Here is a 25,717-nt window from a genome sequence, read left to right as displayed (position 1 = left end):
AGTTTGCAAAGCCAGTGTGGCTCCAAACACCAAATCGATCACTTGCAAATAATAGGCATTCCCAGCAGTACAGTTTGCAGTGCTTCTCGGAGCCAAGGAGCCTGTGAGCCATTGACAGCGCTCGTAGTTGAAACTTTGAAAGTGGCGAGCGAACGAAGCACTTTCCCGCCTGTGACAGGCTTTGTGGCGTCGGGCGACCTCTCCTTACAATGTCTAACTTTTTTTGAAAAGTTCGTCTTGAGAATGGCGTTATAATTATATCCTCGACCAAATCGATATCTTCTCCTCCTTCCGCCATTGTGGGTTGAAAAAACAGCTTAGTAGTACGCGAATTAATTCGTTTATCAAATTCAGTTTCCTAGATCTCCATAGGACCTGCCTCTCAATATTGGTAATCCAATCAAAAGACGTGCACGCACTACGCCTGCTAGCTGGCTCCTGTGTAACACTGGAGCCAGCCAGAAGGCGTACAATAGCCAACTCTAAAGCTGATTGGTTGACACTAAATTTTCATTTCCATTCACTATAAGCTACAAGCGCCCGCACTGTTGATTCTGAAGGCCTGAGGGCAGATTTTAGACCCCTGGCAACACATGATGGCTGAATATGATTGGATAAAAGATCTAACATAAAGACCAGCCCTCAAAATCTCAACCTGGGGCTGGAAGCAGTGCAACCAAGAGGAAAGCTATGAAATGAAGAGTATAACTCTTACTCTGGGGAATAATTTAATACATATTTGTGGGAAAATATATTTGAAAAAAAATTATATTCTGATGATGTTTAGGCCAGCAGAGAAGGCCTTGCAGGCCCTGACGGCCCACCACTGCAACTATGGGTACGTAGGCAGGATTGAAATAAACTCAACCCAAAGAAAACTGTTAGAGTACCCTTCATTCCGTGACATAGAATTTTTTCCTATCAGCTCGCAAATCTCAGTTTTGGAGGAGACTGACTTTAATGACAAACATTATCCTATTTACACTGTATAGTTTATTTTGACACTAGAATGAATGTTTTTGATTGATATAAATGCCACATAGGCCATTGTCAAACGGAGACATTACTTTTTAGGTGAAGCCGCTTTTTAAAACTGTCAGTAATGATGTTCAAAGTAGTCAAATCTACATAATAAACCAACAGACGGCTTCAGCTACAATGATATGACTGTTATACAGTGCATTCGGAAAGTGTTTAGACCCCTTGACTTTTTCCACATTTTGTTACGTTACAGCCTTATTCTAAAATTGATTAAATAGATTCCCCCCTCATCAATTTACACACAATACCCCATAATGACAAAGCAAAACAGATTTGTAGAAATGTTGCTAATTTATAATAAAAAAAACTGAAATATCACATTTACGTAAGTATTCAGACCCTTTACTCAGTACTTTGTTGAAGCACATTTGGCAGCGATTACAGCCTCGAGTCTTCTTGGGTATGACGCTTAGCACACCTGTATTTTGGGAGTTTCTCCCATTCTTCTCTTCAGATCCTCTCAAGCTCTGTCAGGTTGGATGGGGAGCGTTACTGCACGACAGAATTCTGCAGGGATACGAAATCCCATCTGGTTTGCACTTAGTGGGATTATCATTTGTTTTTCAACAGGACAATGACCCAACACACCTCCAGGCTGTGTAAGGCTATTTGACCAAGAAAGAGAGTAATGGAGTGCGGCATCAGATGACCTGGCCTCCACAATCACCCGACCTCAACCCAATTGAGATGGTTTGGGATGAGTTGGACCGCAGAGTGAAGAAAAAGCAGCCAACAAGTGCTCAGCACCTGTGGGAACTCCTTCAAGACTGTTGGAAAAGCATTCCAGGTGAAGCTGGTTGAGAGAATGCCAAGAATGTGCAAAGCTGTCATCAAGGTAATGGGTGGCTACTTTGAAGAATCTCAAATATATAATCTATTTTGATTTGTTTCACACTTTTTTGGTTACTACATGATTCCATATGTGTTATTTCATAGTTTTGATGTATTCCCTATTATTCTACAATGTAGAAAATAGTAAAATAATGAAAACCCCTTGAATGAGTAGGTGTGTCCAGCTTTTGACGGGTACTGTATATATAATTTCCTGATCTTATCTCTCAGATACAGGACAGACACTTCGAAACAAACTTCTTATTTATTTATTTTTGACCATCTGTTACTCAATATGTTTCTATGGGCTAATAGCAGTAAGGCCAAATTCAATGTTTAATCAAAACGTTTTTATTTATCTTTATACCTGAAGGGGTCCAAAAATTCAATCAAATATTTAAATGATCCTTGTTATGACCATCTGAAAACAATTCCCTTGGCTTAGACTTGTAATAGCCAGTGTGTAGAATAATACCCAGATATGCAAAGGAGGATATTGCATATTTCTACCTTTATTTGTATGCCTATTTAGGATACATCTGCATGAAGAGATCGACATCCTGTCACACCCTGGCCATAGGGAGGCTTTTATTCTCTATTTTTGGTTAGGCCAGGGTGTGACTAGGGTGGGCATTCTAGTTTCTTTATTTCTATATTTTCTATTTCTTTGTGTTTGGCCGGGTGTGGTTCTCAATCAGAGGCAGCTGTCTATCGTTGTCTCTGATTGAGAACCATACTTATGTAACGGATGTGAAATGGCTAGGTAGTTAGCGGGTACGCGCTACTAGCGTTTCAATCAGTTACGTCACTTGCTCTGAAACCTAGAAGTAGTGTTGCCCCTTGCTCTGCAAGGGCCGCGGCTTTTGTGGAGCGATGGGTAACGACGCTTCGTGGGTGTCAGTTGTTGATGTGTGCAGATGGTCCCTGGTTCGCGCCCGTGTCGGGGCGAGGGGACGGTTTAAAGTTATACTGTTACATTGATGCTGTTGACCCGGATCACTGGTTGCTGTGGAAAAGGAGGAGGTTGAAAGGGGGGTGAGTGTAACGGATGTGAAATGGCTAGGTAGTTAGCGGGTACGCGCTACTAGCGTTTCAATCAGTTACGTCACTTGCTCTGAAACCTAGAAGTAGTGTTGCCCCTTGCTCTGCAAGGGCCGCGGCTTTTGTGGAGCGATGGGTAACGACGCTTCGTGGGTGTCAGTTGTTGATGTGTGCAGAGGGTCCCTGGTTCGCGCCCGTGTCGGGGCGAGGGGACGGTTTAAAGTTATACTGTTACACTTAGGTAGCCCTTTTTTCCACCTTTCTTTGTGGGAAGTTGACTTTTGTTTAGGGCACATAGCCTTTAGCTTCACGGTTTGTTTTTGTAGTGTTTGTTGTTTTGTTCGGCGTCTTTTTCCAAATAAAGAGAAAATGTACGCTCTCCACGCTGCACCTTGGTCCTCTTCTGTTAACGGCCGTGACACATCCATTATGTATTTCTGTGTAGTACAGATTAGGGACTCATAATTCAATTATGTTACTGGGTGTAAATCCACTTCACCTACTGTAGATCAAGAATCTAAATATATTTTTTCAAACTCAAGGTGTCATGTCATGGCTGGCACCCCCTTCTTTCTGCAGACATCATGGAAAACGTGGTCACATAAAAACAAAACTGAGGGAGATTTTACATAAATTATTTTACCACACTTTTTGTATCTGCACAATTCTTACAGTAAATCTGTTTTTAGGTAAAATGTTCAATGTAAATTGTTAAAAGTAGTTGTGCATAGAGTATGGTTTGTTAAGCTTTGAAATCAATGGTCTCTGAGTCTTGGCGCAATTCAGTTATCGTGGAATTGCCCATAGATAAGCAACACCATCAGATTTGCCACCAGTGCTCCTTATAGGACACATCACTGCACTCTATACTCCTCTGTAAACTGGTCATCTCTGTATACCTGTCGCAAGACCCACTGGTTGATGCTTATTTATAAAACCCTCTTAGGCCTCATTCCCGCCGATCTGAGATATATCTACTGCAGCCCTCATCCTCCACATACAACACCCATTCTGCCAGTCACATTCTGTTAAAGGTCCCGAAAGCGCACACATCCCTGGGTCGCTCGTCTTTTCAGTTCGTTGCAGCTAACGACTGGAACAAGCTGCAACAAACACTCAAACTGGACAGTTTTATCTCAATCTCTTCATTCAAAGACTCAATCATGGACACTCTTACTGATATTTGTGGCTGCTTTGCGTGATATATTGTTGTCTCTACCTTCTTGCCCTTTGTGCTGTTGTCTGTGCCCAATAATGTTTGTACCATGTTTTGTGCTGCTACCATGTTGTGTTACTACCATGTTGTTTTCATGTTGCTACCATGCTGTGTTGTCATGTGTTGCTGCCTTGCTATGTTGTTATCTTAGGTTTCTCTTTATGTAGTGTTGTATTGTCTCTCTTGTCATGATGTGTGTTTTGTCCGATATTTATTGATTTTTTTCTTATGTTTAATCCCAGCCCCCATCCCCGCAGGAGGCCTTTTGCCTTTTGGTAGGCCGTCATTGTAAATAATAATTTTTTATTAAATTAACTGACTTGCATAGTTAAATAAAGGTTAAATAAAATACAAAAATTAAAACCAGCTAGATGGGTATCGACTTAGAAAACCAGTCAACATTAAACACTTATTGACTTTAAGGTTCTCAATTAATAATTATGACATATCAATAACACATCCCCCCCCTTTCAGGGAATCTGCAGAGCCCCTTTCTGTCTCAGAAGTCCACTGAGAGAGAGACGCCAATCGAACCACAGTCCCCAAAATCCCCTGCTCCACTTCCCCAAGAAGCCCCTGCTCCTCTGCTCCCAGAAACCCCTGATCCTCTGCTCTCAGGGCCCAAGGCACCGACGGCTCTGCTCTCACTTGTCCAACACACAGGTAATACACGCACCCACACACACACACACACATCTGTATTATAAATAACTCTTTAACCCCTGCTCCACTGCTCCCAGAAACCCCTGTTCCCAGAAACCCCTAAAACTGCTGCCCCACTCTCACCTGTCTAACCCACAGGTCAGACATGCATGCACACACCTTTATTATAAATAACCCTTTAACCCCTGCTCCTTTGCTCTCACAGCCTGAGTCACCAGCTGCCCGCCCTCACCTGTCCAACAAACAGGTCAGACATGCATGCACGCCGCTAACCCTTTCAGAATTTCAGTCAAAATAAAATGTTTGTGTGTGTGTCAGTCTTCTTTTACTGAAAAGGAGTACTGGTCTGATGATTTTGATGATCCAGAGGACACAGCACTAGAGGACAGTAGGCCTCACACACGTGCACTCATTTCCACTCTCACTTTGTTACCGCTTAAAAACTATAGCTGGCCGGAGGTCTTTTTCATCTCTCCGAGCCAACCGTTGCCACCCTGGTTCCGGGTACAGAGGCGCCCATTGGCCCAGACGAGGTGTATGAGCCCCTGCCATTGGCTGAGACAAATGAGAACATTTATGAGGGTATCTACCAGGACACACCAACACTGAGTCTACATGAAGTAGGATGACGTTGCCCTCAGCCGTGTTATGAATACAATGTTTTAATTGCCTTTAGGTTTTCTTTAACTCCTTATCACTTGAAAATCACTTGAACAATCTCTCTCTCAGGTGGTGGAGCAGGGAGAGGAGGCCAGTGGACATAATTTGTGTACTAGGGGCCTGTAGGACTACCAAGCCAGTAAATGTTGTCCAGCTCTGGTTTCAAATCACATCCCTCTTTTTCTCATTCCATATTTTCTCTCATGTTTTCTGTCATCTTTCTATTCCTTCCCTTCACCCATCTATTCTCACCTCTCAATCTTCTCCTCAGCTGACGACTCTAAGATCACCTTTGATTCAGATGACATCATCACAGGGATCGATATGGTGGACGAGGATTGGTGGGGAGGCCACAGACCGGACGGACACTACAGAATGTTCCCGGCCAATTACGTTGAGCTCCTGTAGTTCCAAAGCCCCCACATGCTGATACAACCAAGCAGAGCATCAGTTGGATCATTCTGGGACCCGTGCTAAGATTTATAGGGGCAGAGTGGAGAGACGTCAGGGAAAGAAACTGACTTGATTACTGCATCTTAATTAACCCAGGGATAATGTCAGTTTATTAGTGTTTGTCTGGTTTTAGTCAGGTCTCAGACTAGTAGGCTCTAACTCATCTTCTACGCGATCAGGGGGATGTTTTGTGTTTTACTATCTGTCTTGTCAGACTTTTGATTTTGATTGAACTTTTAAATCAAATAACAATGGTTGCATGTCCAATTGTTTACATTTGCTTAATCTTTTCTAGCATTTGAAGCACAGTCAAGTCTAGATTATTTATGGTCTTCCCTCGACTACGAAATGTGGGTAAGTGTATTTGGGCTCATCTGATTATTAGCAGAGGAACAGTGCCATACCACCTTCTTTGTCATTAGCCATGTCATGTAGAATACTGAATGTACTGCAATGTTTTCTTAGTAGTTTTGCGGAAACAGAAAGCTGGAGCTAATTAGTTGGCATGATGAAGTACTGTATATGTATAGCCTACCTTTTCAGGTACAGTCAACCACCAGAGCCACACATGGAGCAGTTATACAAATCTTTGCCAGAGCCTTGAATCCATGGCATTGTTCGAGAGCATTAAAACGGTGATGCGTCATGGGTAAATTGTGACTGACTAACATCAATGGCACGGCTACGGTGGAGAAGAGGTCCAGAAGGATGGACGTTATTGTGGATGTGGCAGAGCGGTTCCTGGGACTGAAGGATTTTTCGGCAAAGGATTTACATGATGTACTTGCACGAGCAGTACCACCCTCTCAGGCCCCGGAGCTTGGAGAGGGAGTTAGAACTTGTTACGTTAATTTTGTTTTAGTTTGGGTGTATTAAGGAACTAGAACCCTGGCCCTTTGAACGCACCCCATCTATTTTTTAATACAAGAGCACAGACTGTCTTTGACAAGAGCGTCAAAAGCAGACGGGTGGACAAAATGGCGGGTAAGCCTATGCCCTAATGGTTGTCTGTCACGCCCTGACCATAGAGAGCCCTCAGGGTTCTCTATGGTGTTTTAGGTCAGGGCGTGACTGAGGGGGTTTCTAGGTATTGTGTTTCTATGTTGGTGTGTGTGTATGGTTCCCAATTGGAGGCAGCTGATAATCGTTACCTCTAATTGGGGATCATACTTAGTGTGTCCTTTTTCCCACCTGCGATGTGGGATATTGTTTTGTATGAGTGCATATGTGCGCTACATTTTTCACGATCGTTATATCGTTGTTGTTTTGGAAGTTTCACTATTATTAAAATGTGGAACTCTACTCACGCTGCGCCTTGGTCCAATTATTTATACGACGGTCGTGACATTGTCGGATTTGGAGATGGAGTCGAAGGAACCCATAGAGGTTGGTAAGAAGGTGGGCAGGAAAAAAGGAAGAAAGTACAAAATATTAAGAGTATGGAGTGCTGCAGAAGGAAGTTGAACAGGACTAGAGTGATGATGAATCAACTGCGGAGGCATGTGCGGTGAAGACCGCTGAGTTTGAGCATCGTCCAGATGGTGATAAAGATATTTTTTTGCCAAGTGGGAGTGAGATTTTTTGGAGAGAATGGATCCTTGTCTTCTGGCTGATCCATATGTGGTGCCAGGTTGGGTGGAGAAGAGGTTGGGTCGGTGGAATCATGTAGATTTTTTGCGTTTCTGCTGTTCAGAGGGAGCGTGCTCTCCGCACCATGCGACTGGGGACAAGAACTGTGACTTGCTTTCCTCTCCGGAGCAGGGTGCCGTTGAAAGGAGTGATAACTGGAGTGGCATTAAGTGTTGAGGGCCAACAGAAGTTTAAGATGTCTGTACTACTGAGTTTTGATGCAGAGTTTTTACCAAATAGTCAATTTAGGATGTCAGTTATCCCGTGAGAGCTTTTGTCCCGAACCCATTACGATGTTTTAGGTGTCAAGCTTATGGTCATGTGGCAGCAGTGTGTAGGAGGGAAATTCCTAGATGTGAGAAATGTGCAGTTGGACATGAGACAAAGGAATGTGTGGTATCAGTGGAAAAAGTTGTGTGTAAACTGTAGGTGCTGTAGGTGCTAAACCCATGGTGCTGGAGATCAGAGGTGTACTGTGAGAGAAAGGAGAGTAGTAGAGTGTGAGGGGTCTTAAGAGTATCCCAGTGAGTAGGCTGAGATCAATAGAGTGATAGGATTAACATGTGTTTCAGTAGGGTTGTTTTTTTTGGTGTGCATGGTCATGGTTGTCAACAGTATCGTGGGAATAGAACGTAAATCACAGAGGATAGATTTTGTGATGTTATCTGCAGAGAAGTACTTGGGTGTATGACATTTTACTGCAGAAGAGTTACAAGGTGTTTTGAGCGGATCAGGTAGGGCCAAGGTAGTGGAATAGTGATCAATCAATCAAATGTATTTATGAAGCCCTTTTTACATTAGTATCTGTCACAAAGTGCTTATACAGAAGAATTCAGCACGTTGGCTAGGAAAACACCCTAGAAAGGCAGGAACTTTTCTCTCCGGGCGCCGTTGAATGGAGTGATAACAAGGGTGGCATAAAGTGTTGAAGAGGAGCAGTTGAAATGGAAGATTCTCTGTGTTTGTGACGTCCACCGCTTGATGAGACGTAGATCCGGTGAGGAAAAGGAGAAGACATCTGTCATGCTGTGTTTTGATGCAGAGTTGTTACCAGATAAGGTCACGGTGGGAAGTGTCAGTTATCCTGTGAGAGTTAATGTCCCAAAAATATTACAGTGTTGTAGGTGTCAAGGTTATGGGCATATTGCAGCAGTGTGTAGGAGGGAGATGCCTAGATGTGAGAAGTGTGCAGGAGGGCATGAGACGAAGGAAAGTGCGGTATCGGTGGAGAAAGTTGTGTGTGTTAGTTGTGGGGGTGATCATGGGGCGGGAGATTTGAGATGTCCGGTGATAGAAAGGCAGATTGAGGTTGCCAGGGTTAGAGTAGTACAGAAAGTGTTGTATGCCGAAGCAATGAATAGTGTTAGAGGAAGATGGTTACAGGGTGAAAGATCGTGAGAAGATTCCTGTGAGTAGGCAGAGATCAAGAGAGAGTAATGGGAATAATATGTGCTTCAGTAACATGGGCAGTAACATTTAGCATTTACAGCCATGGTTGTTAATTGTACAGCAGAAATTAATTGAAAGTCACAGAAAATAGAGGTTGTAGTGGCAGCGGCAGAGAAGTACTTGAGATTGCGAAGATTTACTGCAGAACAGCTGCAGGAGATGTTGAGTGGTAGTGGTATGTCCCCTCAGACCATTGGTCTGGAGAAGGACTAGATAGGGTTAAATAGTGGAATGGGTGGTGTTTTTTTATAGAGTACTAATAGGTGGTATGGTAATTTTCCTTTTCCCCAATTTTGATTTATTGTATCTAAGAATATAATGTAGGTAGGCCGTGAATGGCATCACACACTAGTACAGTAGGTGGCGGTGTGTGCACCTAAAAGTTGGATGCGATCCGCCAATTAACTTCCAAAGAAGAAGAAGAAGCAGAAGGTAAAAATATATTAAACGTCATCAGCGTGCTGCCAGTTGTATTTTCGACCAGAAGGAGAAATGGCTGCAAGGTTACTGCTCCGATCGTCCATCAGGGCCGCTACAACTTGCCGGGCCGCCCCGGTCCCTATTCTCACCCGCGGCATGGCTGCTGGAGGTGAGTCGGTAATGTTGAGTTTTTGGGCAGAAGCATCATATTAGACATATTTGATGTCATGCCAAGGACATACGATGCCAGGCAATGGCGCAAGGCTAGCTATCCAATTTATCAGAGCTAGTTAACAGTATAGTATTAGATGGCTGTTATAAAATGTTCCTTGTAGCAAAATATATATATTTTTTTATATGTCGTCCGTTTTTTGTTCACATGAAGTAGCTAACTGAGCAGATGTACATTTTTCCATGTTCCATATTGAGCTATTTTGTCTTTATAGCTACCTTAGCCAAAGATGGTGCATTAGCCTTCTAGCTTAGTGTCGACTTTTTTATTGTGTGTTGTTAGCGCGAAAGTAGCCCAGTGCTAATTTTGCTAGCTGGCTAGCTAATTCCAATCACTTCAGCTAGCTGATAAGCTAGTTAGTTAAGCTTGCTAGAAAACACTGATGATTACATGTTTTCAGGCATCCCCACCGACGAGGAGCAGGCCACGGGTCTGGAGAAGATCGTTATGAAGGCTGCCCAACAGGGCGCGGTACGTCAAGATTTTGGAATATTTGTAATAATATTTTAACGTCAGGTGTATTGCACTAACTAACGTTAGAACGCTAGCGTTGATGTAGCTCTCGAGAACCCAAGGCCAGGGTAAGTCTAATCAGTTTATTTATGATTTCTGGTAGATCATCAAAATAAAAAAAATCACATCACGTTTTTGTAATCATTAAGCAGTTTTGTTCATAATTAAGTAGAATACTTTTGGAAGTTAGTTGAACGTTTTAAAGGTACATTCCTATAACAGGTTGAAAATGACTCTGTCGCTACATCCTGTTGACAACAACCTTTGATAAATAGACCAATCTCAAAACAAAGGTCAGTTTAAATCAATGAATATGCTGAACCAGTTCATGATATATTTAAAACCTAAACATCAAATGTGTTACCTACACATGCATATGCTACATTATTCATCATATTATTGTTTATTTTTTAGAGCACCTTATGAACTGCATTTGCACCAATCCCCCTGTTTTGACAAGTGGAGATAAATCACTCATATTAATTAGTATGCGCTGTTGAAATTAACACAACTAAAAAAACACATGGAAACTGGAAATATTGTTTACACCACTCGTTAGAAGACAAGTTACTGAAGACAGCCAGCTACATTTGAGCGATGCATTTTGATATGAGGTGGCCGAAACGCAACACTTATTTGTCAATCACTTGTACCGCTATCGTGTTAATCAATAGAATTGGGGGGGGAGTAAGGTTGCACGTTCTATTCAAACTAACTACTATAAAACACATGGACTCTGGGAATAATATGTATATCACTAGTTAGACATGTTAATCCTGGCTTTTTGCAAACCTTTGGACTTAATTTTCATACCAGTGAGAAATTATATTTTTAAAGTACAAAAGATGCACTTAATGTACGCAGTTTAGCAAAGTTGCACCTGGCTTTAACACAGCCTCCAGCCAAGGTACGACACATCTTCTCACATTGCACTCGCATTTCCATTGGACCATTCCACGTTTCCGGTCGGAAGCAGGTGTTAAGGCGTCTGCGTGCTTCCCAGCCGATACAGTTCGGAAGAGTTTGTGCATATATTTGGATGACATTTTGATGTTTATGTTCATTTTGGGCTTCGCTGAGGGTTTTTGGGGCAAATTGTTTTTTTCTTGAGACATGCCAAGTCTCAGGAAAATCTTCAATTCAACGAAAGACTACTTGTTTTCATGCACATTGACATTTAGAAATACTGCACCAAACATCTTGGATGTAAAATTGCACGACTAAGATCTCTGCAAAAACGTCAAAGTATTGACAGATTTCTTGAGGTTTCTTAGATGAATTCTGACTATTTTGAGGAAGCTAGGGCATCTCAGTGGACAAACCTTACTATTGTTGCTTTTTGTCTCATTTTTGAAGCAAAGGTCTTTTACGGGAGTGTGCGAACACACTTGTTCGCCTAGCTGACTTTGGCTGACGGCAAGCCAAACTGAAGCATGCTGAGTCCTTTACTCAAAACAACTTTGATAAACTGCATACAGTAAGTTTATCTTTTGTATCTGGAACATTTGATCTTGTTCATATGAAAGTTAATGGGCAACTCCACCATGTTTCAACCTCATTTTCATTATCTCATCCAGCACAATACCAGTGTCAACATATATGTGCAAATTAGGCATTTCTATGTTGAAAAAAAATAACATCTGGTAGACCTTTAACTTAAATGAAAAAATTAACTAGGCTAGTTGGTTAAGAACAAATTCTTATTTACAATGACGGACTACACCGGTGTTAGCAATTGATGTTATTCTTCAATAACACTGACCCCAAAACAAATCAGGTGGAGAAAATAGATTTATTTGAGAAGGACAAATCATAGATGCTATGCTGAAAAGTGGACTTCAGTCTTCCCTGTCCTCAGTTTTTCTCCACAGAACAAAGGACAGGATGCCACTTATAACCCCACCCTAGCCTGGGGTTGACCAATCAGAAGTCCTTGCAGTACAACTGGGCCAATGACCAAATAACAATTATCCTGTCCCAGACTTGATGTACAGAACGTAGCTCTGAGTTCAGGAGTGAAATTCCACAGATTCTAAACAGCTGTTGAACTGAAGACCAACTATTTACATTGACAATTCCCTATTGACCATTAGTACTATATTTAGTTTAGTACTCTTGTCTTTAGTCCTGTCATCCTCTGCGTTGTGTATTTATCTTCAAAATATTCTTGTACCGCCAGTTGTGCGCTGCCCTATGGGACTCCCAATCACGGCCGGATGTGAAACAGCTTGGATTTGAACCAGGGACTGGTTCTTGCACTGAGATGCAGTGCTTTAGACCGCTGCGTCACTCGGGAGCCCAAATCGTCAAGTAAAAAAATGAAAGTGCTATAAGCTTCACGGTGCCGTGAAGAGCAAAAAAAGAGACCCTCCCTTGGCCTAGAAACTAGGGTCATTATACCGTCATACCATACCGGGTATAGGGTATTAACAAATGTGTGAGCAAGGGGAGCTATTTCTAAAAACAAATGTTATTTTAAAAAATTGACGCACAAAACAATTTAGGCAACAGGGATCTTGATTTAGGAGGGGGTTGAATGTCTCTGCTGTAACCAAGAAGATTAATATTGACATCTAGTTGGCAAACTAAATGCATAGTTGGAGCTGGATGTAATTTATTTGACATCTTAGATTTCTTATAGTTATAAGCGGTGGTGTAGCATGCAGCCCCCGCAAGTGCTCCCAAACAGTGGCGGAATTGCTATTTAAAAAAAAAAAAAAATGTTTTTTATAAGTTCCAAATGTTTCAAACTATCGGGTGCAAGGTGTATTTGCGTTTAGACAGAGCATTGGGGGAGCGTTGGGACATTTTTCCATAAAGCATATTAACACGCTAGAACTGATGTGCATCAAAAAATAAAGGCCAACTCTGCAAGGTGACGTCAGAGTGCGCAGCTGAACACTGTATGCTGGAAAACACTCGGTTTGTTAGTTTTGATTAAAATGAAACGGCTATTAATTAAATACGAATACCAAACGTGTTTTTGCATGGGTTCCACGAGTACTAGCTGGCTGTACTACAGATACCTGTTGTGGGAAAGACTCATTGTTATCTTTTCAGAAAACTGGTTGCAGTAAAAGCAAACCTGGAATCTAAGGAGATCCTGGGGGGAATAGACGAGTACCAACAGCTTTACGTCATGGAGGAACAACATACTCCATCATGGAAAGATCCGACTACCTCACAAATTAACTTTAACGCGAACCCCAAAAAAGAAACCGATTCATCTACAGACATGGACGATTTACTTACCGTTGAAGTAGAGGCTAGTGCTCTGGCTGGAATTCATGCAACACTGTAAAAGTTGTGTGAGGAGGTAGCAGGTCTGAGGGGGCGTTTGGCGTTTAGCCAGAGTGAAATTCTCACGCTCCAAGGAGCGAACAAGGCACTCACAGCCAAGGTAAAAATCCACGAATCCAACATGGATTGTCTACTCAGGGAAAACAGGGTGGTGAAGGAGTCGCTACTAGACTCATGCGTGAATCTTTTTTTCTGAGATTCCGGAGGACGCATCCAATAAGAGGGCGAGATCAGAGAATTCATGCAATCCGCCTTGAAACTTCCTATAGAGACTGTAAACAAGGTGACTTTCCACCGAGTACAGACTTGGAGCTCAGAGTGACAAGACCATAAGTCCCCGTCCGATCATCGCAAAATTTGAACACTACCAACAAAAGGAGCTGATCAAAGTCAGGGGAAGGGAGCTTAAAGGGACACATTCGGTCTCAATGACCAATTTCCATAAACAAACGTAGTAAGAGACTGTATCCGGTACAGAGACAAGAGGGAGAAGGGTAAGCGAGCCTTTCTCATTGCGGACAAAAAGCTATTCCCGAGACGGCTCCATAACACCATGGCTGTACTAAATTCTACAGGGACTTCAGGTTATGAAAAAAGTATGGGAACTGTAAAAATATCTGAACACAATGAAGTGGATATGAACACACTTACTCAATTACATTTTCGCTTGTACATACACACCGTATCTCGTTCTCTTCTCACTCCCTTTCTTCTCTTCCTCTCTCACCTCTGTCAAACTGTTTTATAATTTTATGTTTCTTGTTTCTTTATGTACTTGTCTACATGTTTATATATGTTTACAACAAGCAGGGAGAAGTTGTCAGAATAGGGGCGTTGGGGAATAATAACATATTGTACAGAATACATTTGTACTAGAGGTCGACCAAATATGATTTTTCAACGCCGATACCGATTTATTGGAGGATCCAAAAAAGCCGATACAGATTAATCGGCCAATTTAAAAAAAAAATAATAATAATAATAATAAAAAAAAAAAAATAAAATAAAAAAAAAATATATATATATATATATATATATATATATATATATATATATATTTTTTTTTTAGAAATGTATTTTGTAATAATGCCAATTACAACAATACTGAATGAACACTTATTTTAACTTAATATAATACATCAATAAAATCAATTTAGCCTCAAATAAATAATGAAACATGTTCAATTTGGTTTAAATAATGCAAAAACAAAGTGTTGGAGAAGAAAGTAAAAGTGCATTATGTGCCATGTAAGAAAGCTAACGTTTAAGTTCCTTGCTCAGAACATGAGAACATATGAAAGCTGGTGGTTCCTTTTAACATGAGTCTTCAAAATTCCCAGGTAAGAAGTTTTAGGTTGTAGTTATTATAGGAGAGATAGGACTATTTCTCTATACGATTTGTATTTCATATACCTTTGACTATTGGATGTTCTTATAGGCACTTTAGTATTGCCAGTGTAACAGTATAGCTTCTGTCCCTCTCCTCGCTCCTACCTGGGCTCGAACCAGGAACACATCAACAGCCACCCTCAAAGCAGCGTTACCCATGCAGAGCAAGGGGAACAACTACTCCAAGTCTCAGAGCGAGTGATGTTTGAAACGCTATTAGCGCGCACCCCGCTAACTAGCTAGCCATTTCACATCGGTTACACCAGCATAATCTCGGGAGTTGATAGGCTTGAAGTCATAATCAGCGAAATTAAAGACAAAACGCACGAAAGTGCTGTTTGAATGAATGCTTACGAGCCTGCTGGTGCCTACCATCGCTCAGTCAGACTGCTCTATCAAATCATAGACCTAATTATAACATAATAACACACAGAAATGCGAGTCTTAGGTCATTAATATGGTCGAATCCGGAAACTATCATCTCAAACAAAACGTTTATTCTTTCAGTGAAATACGGAACCGTTCTGAATTTTATCTAACGGATGGCATCCATAAGTCTAAATATTCCTGTTACATTGCACAACCTTCAATGTTATGTCATAATTACATTAAATTCTGGTAAATTAGTTCGCAACGAGCCAGGCGGCCCAAACTGTTGCATATACCCTGACTCTGCGTGCAATGAACGCAAGAGAAGTGACACAATTTCATCTGGTTAATATTGCCTGCTAACCTGGAATTCTTTTAGCTAAATATGCAGGTTTAAAAATATATACTTCTGTGTATTGATTTTAAGAAAGGCATTGATGTTTATGGTTAGGTACAGTCGTGCAACAATTGTGCTTTTAAAACAAATATTGCTAGAACCTATTTCTTGAATTCTAAATATCAGAAATTTGAAAGCTTTAATTTTGACCGTCATAATACCTCTGATGGCAGTAACTTTACAAGCAATAATTATGGTCAATTTAGAGTGAGAATAGTATCTAGGTATGGTAAGGGGGTGAAATAAGTATAGCCAGTTAAAATTGTAACGGTTTAGCAGATTATTAAAAAATATCACTTTTTACATGGCGAAAAGGAATATAAAATACTGTTTACAGGAAACTCACTGCATCCTTAGATGAAGTTGTGTGGAAAAAGAAATGGGGTGGTGAAATAATTTTCTGTCATGGACAAAGGATCTCAAAAGGTGTGATAATTAATATCAACAAAAATGTAGATCAATGTGCAAATAGTCAGGGATGATTTGCAAGGAAGGTGGATCTTTTTGAATATGAAAGTAGACGAACAAGAGATTTGGCTCATTAATCTAGATGGTCCAAATCAGGATGATCCATACTACTTCGAAAACATTTAAACCAATTTATTGAACTTACAGGCAACAAATGATCAAATCATTATGGTAGGAGACTATAACAGTGTTAAGTACCTCAATGGACCGTAAAGGTAATCACTCTACAAACTATCATCACCGTGCCCTTAAGGAAATCACAAATATTATGGACCCATTAGAAATAGTGTATATTTGTAGACTAAAAAATGCGCGATAGAGTAGACTTAATCGAGCTAGTTTCTTGTCTCTTTCTATTTTTGCATTAAAGTTTTTTAATAGGAGACAGAATGCGATCGGATCATCATCTAATTGGCCTTCTCATAACTCTTATAGAATTTCCACGTGGACGGGGATATTGGAAATTTAATCAAAGTTTACTGGAGGAAAACTTAGTTAGAAATAAGACAAAATAATTTATAATAGAATTTTTCAGTATAACATAGGTTAAGCAATCCCCGTATTGTTTAGGAAACCTTTTTAAATGTACCCTCAGAGGTCATTCAATTCCATATGTATCAATCATTTAAAAAAGCAGTTTCTGTCTAAAGAGACAAGACTAACAAGGGAAGACGGAGTCAACTATGATTCTCCGAATTATATTTTAAGAGGAAGCTAAATATTTTAGGCAGATGTTCTCTTTTTCGTCTCATTTTCTCCCACTGAATGAAGATTACGGTAAGGAATTCTTTCCAAATGATATAAAAAATGGAAAATTAACAAATGTACAGAAAGATCAGTGCGAAGGCCAAATTAGAGGAATAACTTGTTGAGGCCATTAAATCCTTTGTCTGGAAAAACCCCAGGGCTTGATGGCATGCTGGTAGAGGTATATCAAGCATTTTTTGATATGCTAAATTTTTGTTAGCTTTGTTTTAACTACTCCTATAGAAATGGTAGTCTGTCAGGTACTCAGCAGGAAGGTTTGATTTCTCTATTAAAACAAGACACAGACTGGGTCTTTATTTGCCGTCTATCTAAAAAAAAAAAAAAAAAACTGGAGGCCCCTTACACTTCAATGTTGTGATGCAAAAATACTAGTGAAATGCATAGCACTCCAAAAAATTTTTTAAAGGGTTTTACCAGGTATTGTTCATCCTGATCAGACTTTTTTTTTTTTTTTTTACATGGATGATACATTGGAGATACGACAACTACTAGAAATAATAGAACATCATGAAACATCTAAGACGCCATGCCTGGTATTTATAGCGGATTTTGAAAAGGCATTTGATAAAGACTGGATTTTATTTATAAATGCCTGGATTTTTTTCAATTTAGGTGATTCTCTTAGAAAATGGGTAATAATAATGTATAGCAACCCCAGGTGTAAAATAGTAAATAATGGCTACTTCTCAGAGTTTTGAATTGTCAAGAGGAGTTAAACAAGGGTGTCCGCTGTCATATATCTATTCATTATGGCCATCGAAATGCTAGCTATTAAAATCAGATCCAATAACATTAGAGGATTAGAAATCCAAGGCTTAAAAACAAAGGTGTCCATATGCCGACGACTCACGTTTTTATATTACGTCCGCAAGCTAGATCCCTGCAATGTCTCATTGAAGATCTAGATAACTTTTCTGGACTAAAACCTAATTGAGAAGTGTACAATATTATGTATTGGATCTTTAAAAAAAATACAACTTTTACATTACCATGCAGTTTACCTATAAAATGGGCTGATGCTGAAGTAGACATACTTGGTATTCATATCACAAAATATATAAATATGCTCTCCACAATGAATTTCAATAGAAAATGATGAGATCCTGCAACCATGGAGAGGTAAATACCTGTCTATTTATGGAGAAATTGCCCTGATAACTCCTTAGTCATATCAGTTTACTCGCTTATGGTGCTGCCTACTCCTGATGATTTGTTTTTCAAATCATATGAGCAAAACAAATTTAGCTTTATCTGGGACGCTAAACCAGACAAAATAAAGCGTGCCTATCTATATAATGAATATGTATTGGGTGGTTTGAGAATTTAATATGAAAGCACAAAACCATTCTCTAAAAGCTTCACTTATTCAAAAGTTTTACTTGAACACTAAATGGTTCTCAAGTAGAATACTAAGAAAAGCTCATCCTTTGTTTAAAATTTGCGTTTTTGTCTCATGTTCTATTGATTGAAAATTATATTTTGAAAAAAGTATCTCTTTTTCAAGAGAGCTGGCTACAATTTCAATTTCATCCCCCTTAAAAGAGAGCACAAATATTATGGCTGAACTCAAATGTGCTGGTTGATAAAATACCTGTATTTATGGGAAAGGGTATTTTTGTTCTTAACTCTACCATCCCAATATCATTTATGTCCTTCATGGAGTTACCAGAATTGTACGAGAAGGTCTGCTCAATCCAAGAGTGCAACCAATTGATTACAGCATTACCCCAAAAATGGAGGCAGCAGCGGGAGGAGGTATGGAACTGGTCTGTCTGCCCAAAAAATGTCATTGCTTTAGAATCTTCTGATAGGCTAATTGACATAATTTGAGTCAATTGGAGGTGTACCTGTGGATGTATGTCAAGGCCTACATTCAAAATCAGTGCCTCTTTTCTTGACATTATGGGAAAATCAAAAGAAATCAGCCAAGACCTCAGAAAAAAATTGTAGACCTCCACAATTCTGGTTCATCCTTGTGAGCAATTTCCAAATGCCTGAAGGTACCATGTTCATCTGTACAAACAATAGTACGCAAGTAGTAACACCATGGGAACACGCAGCCATCATACCGCTCAGGAAGGAGACTCGTTCGGTCTCCTAGAGATTAATATACTTTGGTGTGAAAAGTGCAAATCAATCCCAGAACAACAGCAAAGGACCTTGTGAGGATGCTGGAGGAAACGGGTACAAAAGTATCTATATCCACAGTAAAACGAGTCCTACATCAACACAACCTGAAAGGCCGCTCAGCAAGGTGGAAGCCACTGCTCCAAAACAACAAAAAGGCCAAGCAATACTATCAAATACTAATTGAGTGTATGTAAACTTCTGACCCACTGGGAATGTGATGAAAGAAAAAAAGCTCAAATAAATAATTCTCTACTATTATTCTGACATTTCACATTCTTAAAGTAAAGTGGTGATCCTAACTGACTGAAGACAGGGGATTTTTACTAGGATTAAATGTCAGAAATTGTGACACTGCATTTAAATGTATTTGTCTAAGGTGTATGTAAACTTGCGACTTCCTTAGAAATCTGAAGAGGGTGGCCAGCAGTGATGGATGGGAGTTGAGTTGCTGTGCGAGAGAGAATGATGGTCAAAGTAAAAAATAAAACATAATAAAAAAGTATGTTTAAATGACATTGAGGGGCAGTGTTTTTACAGCTAATGCAGGTTTGCCTGAGGCTGATGCCGTGCAGGTGTTTGTACACACACTCCAATTCAAATACACGGACACACACGTAATAGTGCCAGACATGCACTCAAACATATTTAGTTGGCATTGCTGTTCTGATTTTAGTTGTCCTTGATGTCCTTGATGTTTTTAATTTCTTTGCATTTTGTTGTTTTTCTTCTCTTTTTCCTCTTTAGTTCATTTTGTTGGTGCATTGGGGGGGTTCTTAGAAATGGGGAATGGAATTAATTGTATTTTTATTTTTTCTTCTTGGGGTGGGGACTGTGGGAGTGGTCTCGGATGGTTGAGGGACAGCTATTGGGAAACTGTAGGGGGGGAATCTTGGTGAGTTCGGGTTCATGTTTTTTGGGCTGGTGGGAGATCTGTCAATGTGCCCCTGAGCAGGGCATTGACCCTGGATGCTTCTGTGTCGCTCTAAATGGGAGTCTGTTGGATGACTGGTGTGTAGTTGTTGAGCGGCTTCACTGCAAGTATATTGTATGTTTCGGATATTCAATCAAATAAATTAAAAAAGGCTAAAGGGGATGTCCAATGACCCAATGTAATGCAATGGAATTTGAGTTAAGGGCTTGTGTTGAGGTAAAACGGCTGGTATTTTGTCAAGTGTCAGTTTGGCAGCTAGGTCACACTCTATCAGTTTGACAGTGATCTTCGACTCTTTCTCCTTCTCCCATCTGGCTCTCTGTCTGTCAGCATTTGCCCTGGTCTGATATTTGCCTCCCTTTGGAAAATCTAACCATAACTCTGTCCTCCTGGTGTCCGGTGATTTTAATTGAAGAAAAACTGAAATCAGTTTATTTTTACCTCATTTCTACCAGCATGTAACCTGTACAACTAGCGGCGAAACAACTCTAGATCACCTTTACTCCACACACAGAGACGTGTACAAAGCTCTCGCACGCCATTTGTAAAATCTGACCATAACTCGATCCTCCTGCTTACAAGCAAAAACTCAAACAGGAATTACCAGTGAAACACTCAATACAAAAGTGGTCACATGAAGCGGCTGTTAAGCTACAGGACTTTCGCTAACAGACGAATATGTTCTGTGATTCATCTGAAAACATTGAAGAGTTTACAAGATAAGTCACTGGCTTCATTAACCCTCAAGTCTAAGCTGGGGGGGGGGGGGGGGGGGGTTGTTGTAAGCTAAAATATGGATTTGTTTTGGTCTTACCAAGGATCGGTTTTAATTAAGACCCCTTAAGGTATAAAGATATAAATTATTGGATGAAACATTGAATTTGGCATTACTGCTATTAGCCAATAGAAACGCATTGAATAAGTCCCCCAAAAAATCCAAAGGAAGTTTGTTCTGAAGTGTCCTATATATGAGAGATGTATAAGAAAGATCAGGATTATTATTATTTACATGTATTTATCCCCTTAGTTTAGTGCCTAAAATATCTCATTATATACTTTCTTTTTTTTAACCATCATGAGGTTTGTGGGCATCCTAGAGCTAAAGTGGTTCAGTAGTGGTCATTACACTTTGTAGGCCAAACCGTTTGGACACTACAGACATTTTTGTGAGAAGATCGCTCAAGCTCTGCCATCTTTCACCGGAAAGGGCGATATCAGTGGATGTTTTGGATTGAGACGCAGCCCATGCAAAAACAACATATCTCTAGCTTAACAGACACATTTTGATGGGGATTTTATGTTACTTAGATTTCCATGGGGCTGTGTAAATGTATTGGCTAAGGGTTTTAAGTGCATCAACGGCGTCGTCCCCGGTGACCGTACGTACATATCCCAACCAGAAGCCATGGATTACAGGCCACATCTGCCTTGAGCTTAAGTCAAGAGCTGCCGCTTTCAAGTAGAGGGACACTAATCCGACCGCTTATAAGAAATCCTGCTACGACCTCAGAGCCATCAAACAGACAGTGTCTACACAGGACTAAGATTGAATCTTACTACGCCGGCTCTGATGCTCGTCAGATGTGGCAGGGCTAGGGCTGTGGCGGTCACACACTTTTGTCAGCCGGTGATTGTCTCACGGTAATTGACCGTTAATTAGCATAAACATGTTTAGTATCTCCTGGCTTCCATGCATAGCCTACAAGCTACTGACACAGACCTTTTTGGAACATCTACATTTAAAACTAATAAATCGATGTCAAATATTCTACACTATCACTATAAATCCATTATTTTACACAGGTCTAAAGAAACATAATTTGAAGAAAATGTAGTATATTTCAGAAGAAAATATAGTACATTTCAGAAGAACAGAATAGCATGCGGAGTTGTCCTTATGTTAGGCCCTGATATGGCTATGCCACAAGGCTGTCGGCTACGGTAGTTAATTTAGCAGACAAGATTTGCTTAGAATTCCATGGCATACATTTTTAAGTTTATAGTACGAGGGATACAATTGAACATAGCTGAATAAAATAGAAAGGATATTTTCTCCAAACGATTTCAAAGGAAGTGCGCACATGCAGCTGTTCTGTGTTGAGCTGCACACCATCACGCTCATTCACAATTTGACAAGCACTTGATAATATTTTCACCGACCCTTGAATTTCCCGGCAGCATCCCCCTTGTGTGACCGTAATGCCCTCTAAAAAATTCCATGCCTTTTGTGGCCTTGGGCTGAATATAATAATTGTAGCTGCCGTGCTCCGAAGCCCCTCATTCACTTGGCTCCTTCAGATTGGAACCAATGCATTTCAACTCATAAGTCGGCTACAATTCAATTAAATTCCGACGCCCATATTGAAAATGTTAGAGGTTTCCATATTTAGCCTAATTTTCATCAGCCAACAAGATGAGTAGGCCTAACGAAAAGCAAAGCCTATGTCAATCTACTATCCCTAATAGTACAAAAGTTGACCTATGCTTTTAGTCAACTGTTCTTCTGTGCAAGAAGTAAATATTCCAAACCTACTCTGGGACAGTTGTGGGATGCGATAGATCCCAAATTAATACAACTACTCGCATCAATCTTTAAAAAGCAATGAAATTTTCAAATCATAGTCGCACACCTTATGTAGGTAGGTCTATATGTTTTGATAAGGTTTATATCACAACTAAAGTGGCCAAATAGCTCCTTTAAAATTAAGCACATTAGTCTGCTTTATAACCGGTGGAGCCTAACAGGCATACATAGGCTGGGCATGAGTTAAGTTTGGGGAAGATATTGGTCACCAAAAATTCGCACCATTTGAATAAAGCATTACATGCATAAATCGCATTTGCCTTCACTTTCCAGAAGTGTTTTCCCGCTAATTGATAGGATTTTGGAACATTCGCGCTTATAGCCTACTGCCATGTGCGCATTGCTGCGCTTAAAATGTGAAGAAATCACATAATAGCTTTTCAACATTTTAAGCTAAATGTTCAAATAAACCTACTATTAAAATTATAGGCTGATCATTTCTTTGTTAGTGGGAAAATGTGCAAAATCAGCAGGGGATCAAATACTTTTTCCCCCTCACTGTACATCTCCCTTAATGTCAGCAAGACAAAGGAGCTGATCATGGACTACAGGAAACGGATGGCCGAGCACGCCCCCCTCCACATCGACGAGGCTGTAGTGGAGCAGGTTGAGAGCTTCAACTTCCTCGGTGTCCACATCACTGCCAGCTGATGAAGCGTGATTCCTCACTCCAGAGAACAAGCTAGTGTGGGCTACCACTTTGCGGCTGAGCCATTTTTGCTCCTAGACGTTTCCACTTCACAATAACAGCACTTACAGTTGACCGGGACATCTCTAGCAGGGCAGATATTTGTCAAACTGACTTGTTGAAAAGGTGGCATACTATGACGGTGCCGCGTTGAAAGTCAGTTCTTCAGTAAGGCCATTCTACGGTCTAAGTTTGTCCTATGGAGATTGGGTGGCTGTGTGCTTGATTGTATACACCTGTCAGCAACGGGTGTGGCTGAAATAGCCGAATCCACTAGTTTGAAGGATACTTTTGTATCTACCTTGATTACCTCGGACCCCTGCACATTGACTCTGTACTGGTACCCTGTGTGTGTATAGCTAAGTTATCGTTACTTATTGTGTATTCCTCTTATTTTTTCTGCATTGAGAAGGCGACGGTAATTTAAGCATTTCACTGTTAGTCTACACCTGTTGTTTTACGAAGCATGTGACAAAATATGATTTGATGTTACTTGGCTAACTTAGCTAGGATCATTACAAGGTTTCTTAGTGGGCTTTGCCCTTATTGTAGTTCACTCTCCATACTGTATAAGTCTATTACTGAACCTGCCTTGTTTGAATTCCTTCCAGGACCCCTACAGCATGCTGAAACCCAAGGAGTATGCTGGCTCCAAGGCTGACCCTCATCTGGTGCCCTCCATCACCACAAAGAGGATTGTGGGCTGTGTCTGTACGTGACTGGCTTCATATTAGTCTTGCAACAGCTGTCTGGTAGCTTTCTGTTGCCAGAAGCCATTCCACTCTCATTTGTCTTGGCTGTCTGATTGTTGTAGTCTCTGCTCATATCTAATCTCTCCTTCAAACACTCTCTCTGCCTCTCCTCTCCCTCTCTCCCCTTCCCCTCTCTCCATCTCTAGGTGAGGAGGATAACACAGCAGTGGTGTGGTTCTGGCTTCATCAGGGCGAGGCTCAGCGCTGTCCCTCCTGTGGCTCCCACTACAAACTGATGCCCCACGAGCTGCCACACTAAAATATATCCACCCTCTATTATATACATACACACCTATTCCCTTACATTCACTCTGAAAGATTCCAGCTTCTTTAGAATGGGGTAGAGTGGGGTTAGACAGTGATGTCAGAAATCACAATGCTCTTTCAGGAAGTGTATTTGCACTGGGAGTAGGGGTTTCTAAATTAGAATGTTGTGCTCTGTGCACTTTCTGGTTTCCTTTTATGATTTCTTTGCTGTCAAATTCTTCTTTATCTCATCCTAGCGTCTACTTGATGATCTGACCTCAATGTCGTTCTGTGCTTACAGCACCAGTTATTGTTATAAACGTACCAAAGGCCTAGGCTTTACAGTGTGGGACACAATGTTATTTTTCAAGCAATTCTATTCAAACAGCAGTTTACGTTGACGTATGTACTGTACAATGTTACACTTGGTCCAGTTACCCCTCTTATCAAACCAATAAACTCTTAACTCTTGCTTGTTCAGTAGTGTAGATTGTGCTGGCGGGACCCTTTTTTGGACAGTCTCCCTTGTGGTGGGTTGTGTTATGTTCTGTATATGTACCACAGTTTTGTAAGTCTCTCGATATGACTTGCTTCTGCTACATGTGGCCAGTTACCAACAGCGAGTGACGTTTACCATCAGATTATCCCAGTTCTGTGCTTCCCTGCAGATGTTCCATATTCTTTCTATATAATAAGTACGGTTACATGCACACAATACGATTTATTGTGGGTAGTCAGATGACTATAATGGTTTGATTTTAAAATGTTCACATATTTTGCAAGAAGAACAATTTCCCTAATAATCGTGTTTACATGGACACATGAAGTCAGGCTACCTGATGGGACTTTGATGAATGCAGAAAATCGCCACTCAAAATGACGGTTCTACTTGACCGACCATGTTATTTTTGGGAGTTCGATCTAGAAGCGAAAGAAACGCACACCTATTTAGGCGAGGTGCTGGTTAGCGGAGTAGGACACTTGAAAAATTAAAGGAGAGCGGCACACTCTAGGGGTTCAGACGTATTAACCTAATATCCAACGTTTAAATAGACAAGCTGTCTTCGTCAGGGTATAATGACAAACACTGCGGGGTGACTAGTTTATATGGTGTCAAAGGACACATACAGGGGTCAAATCATGGCTGGGTGTGGCCTGAGATCAAGAAAACATACAAAAACACAAATGGATAGCATACGATCATCGACACAATTTGGCTACATAGGCCTGCACAATTACAAGAATGGCTTCAGAACAAAATCTACGTTGAGACCGAAGGGAAATTAAAGATCCAGGCAGCCTCTCGCTTTAACAATAAATTGCCGAGGTCATCCTCTCTCCTAGGGAGGGTGACATGTTCGATGCCGATAGAACGTAGGGACATGTCACTCGCGTTAGAGGGAGGCTCACTCGAGTCGGCTGGTGCTATTACATGCACAGACAGAATACACTGCTGAAACGGCGATTTAAGGTGTTTGTATGTTGTAATCATTCAAAATTGCCCTGAAAACCAAGTTTTAATCAGCGTATGCTTACTTCGATTATGA

The 25,717-nt window shown here is 40.7% G+C and overlaps 1 protein-coding gene across 1 annotated transcript; it reads left to right on the top strand.

Moving 5' to 3' along the window:
• The first annotated feature begins 9,431 nt into the window (after positions 1 to 9,431).
• Positions 9,432 to 24,641, top strand: LOC120021546 (cytochrome c oxidase subunit 5B, mitochondrial). The gene is made up of 4 exons (XM_038965338.1): positions 9,432 to 9,572; positions 10,036 to 10,106; positions 23,784 to 23,883; positions 24,071 to 24,641. Exons 1-4 carry the CDS (start codon positions 9,476 to 9,478, stop codon positions 24,181 to 24,183), a joined length of 381 nt encoding a protein of 126 aa, XP_038821266.1. The 5' UTR covers positions 9,432 to 9,475; the 3' UTR covers positions 24,184 to 24,641.
• Positions 24,642 to 25,717: the final 1,076 nt, after the last annotated feature.

This window comes from Salvelinus namaycush, chromosome 26, assembly GCF_016432855.1.
Source record: "Salvelinus namaycush isolate Seneca chromosome 26, SaNama_1.0, whole genome shotgun sequence".
Lineage (NCBI taxonomy): Eukaryota > Metazoa > Chordata > Actinopteri > Salmoniformes > Salmonidae > Salvelinus > Salvelinus namaycush.
Note: the sequence above shows the minus strand (reverse complement) of the source record. Positions and strands in the feature narration are given on the sequence as shown.

Excerpts from the sequence above, each read along its gene's own strand:
- LOC120021546 (XM_038965338.1), top strand. The coding sequence starts at position 9,476 with ATGGCTGCAAGGTTACTGCTCCGATCGTCCATCAGGGCCGCTACAACT. Across the intron at positions 9,573-10,035 it reads CCGCGGCATGGCTGCTGGAG|GCATCCCCACCGACGAGGAG; the intron begins GTGAGTCGGTAA and ends ACATGTTTTCAG. Across the intron at positions 23,884-24,070 it reads GAGGATTGTGGGCTGTGTCT|GTGAGGAGGATAACACAGCA; the intron begins GTACGTGACTGG and ends CTCCATCTCTAG.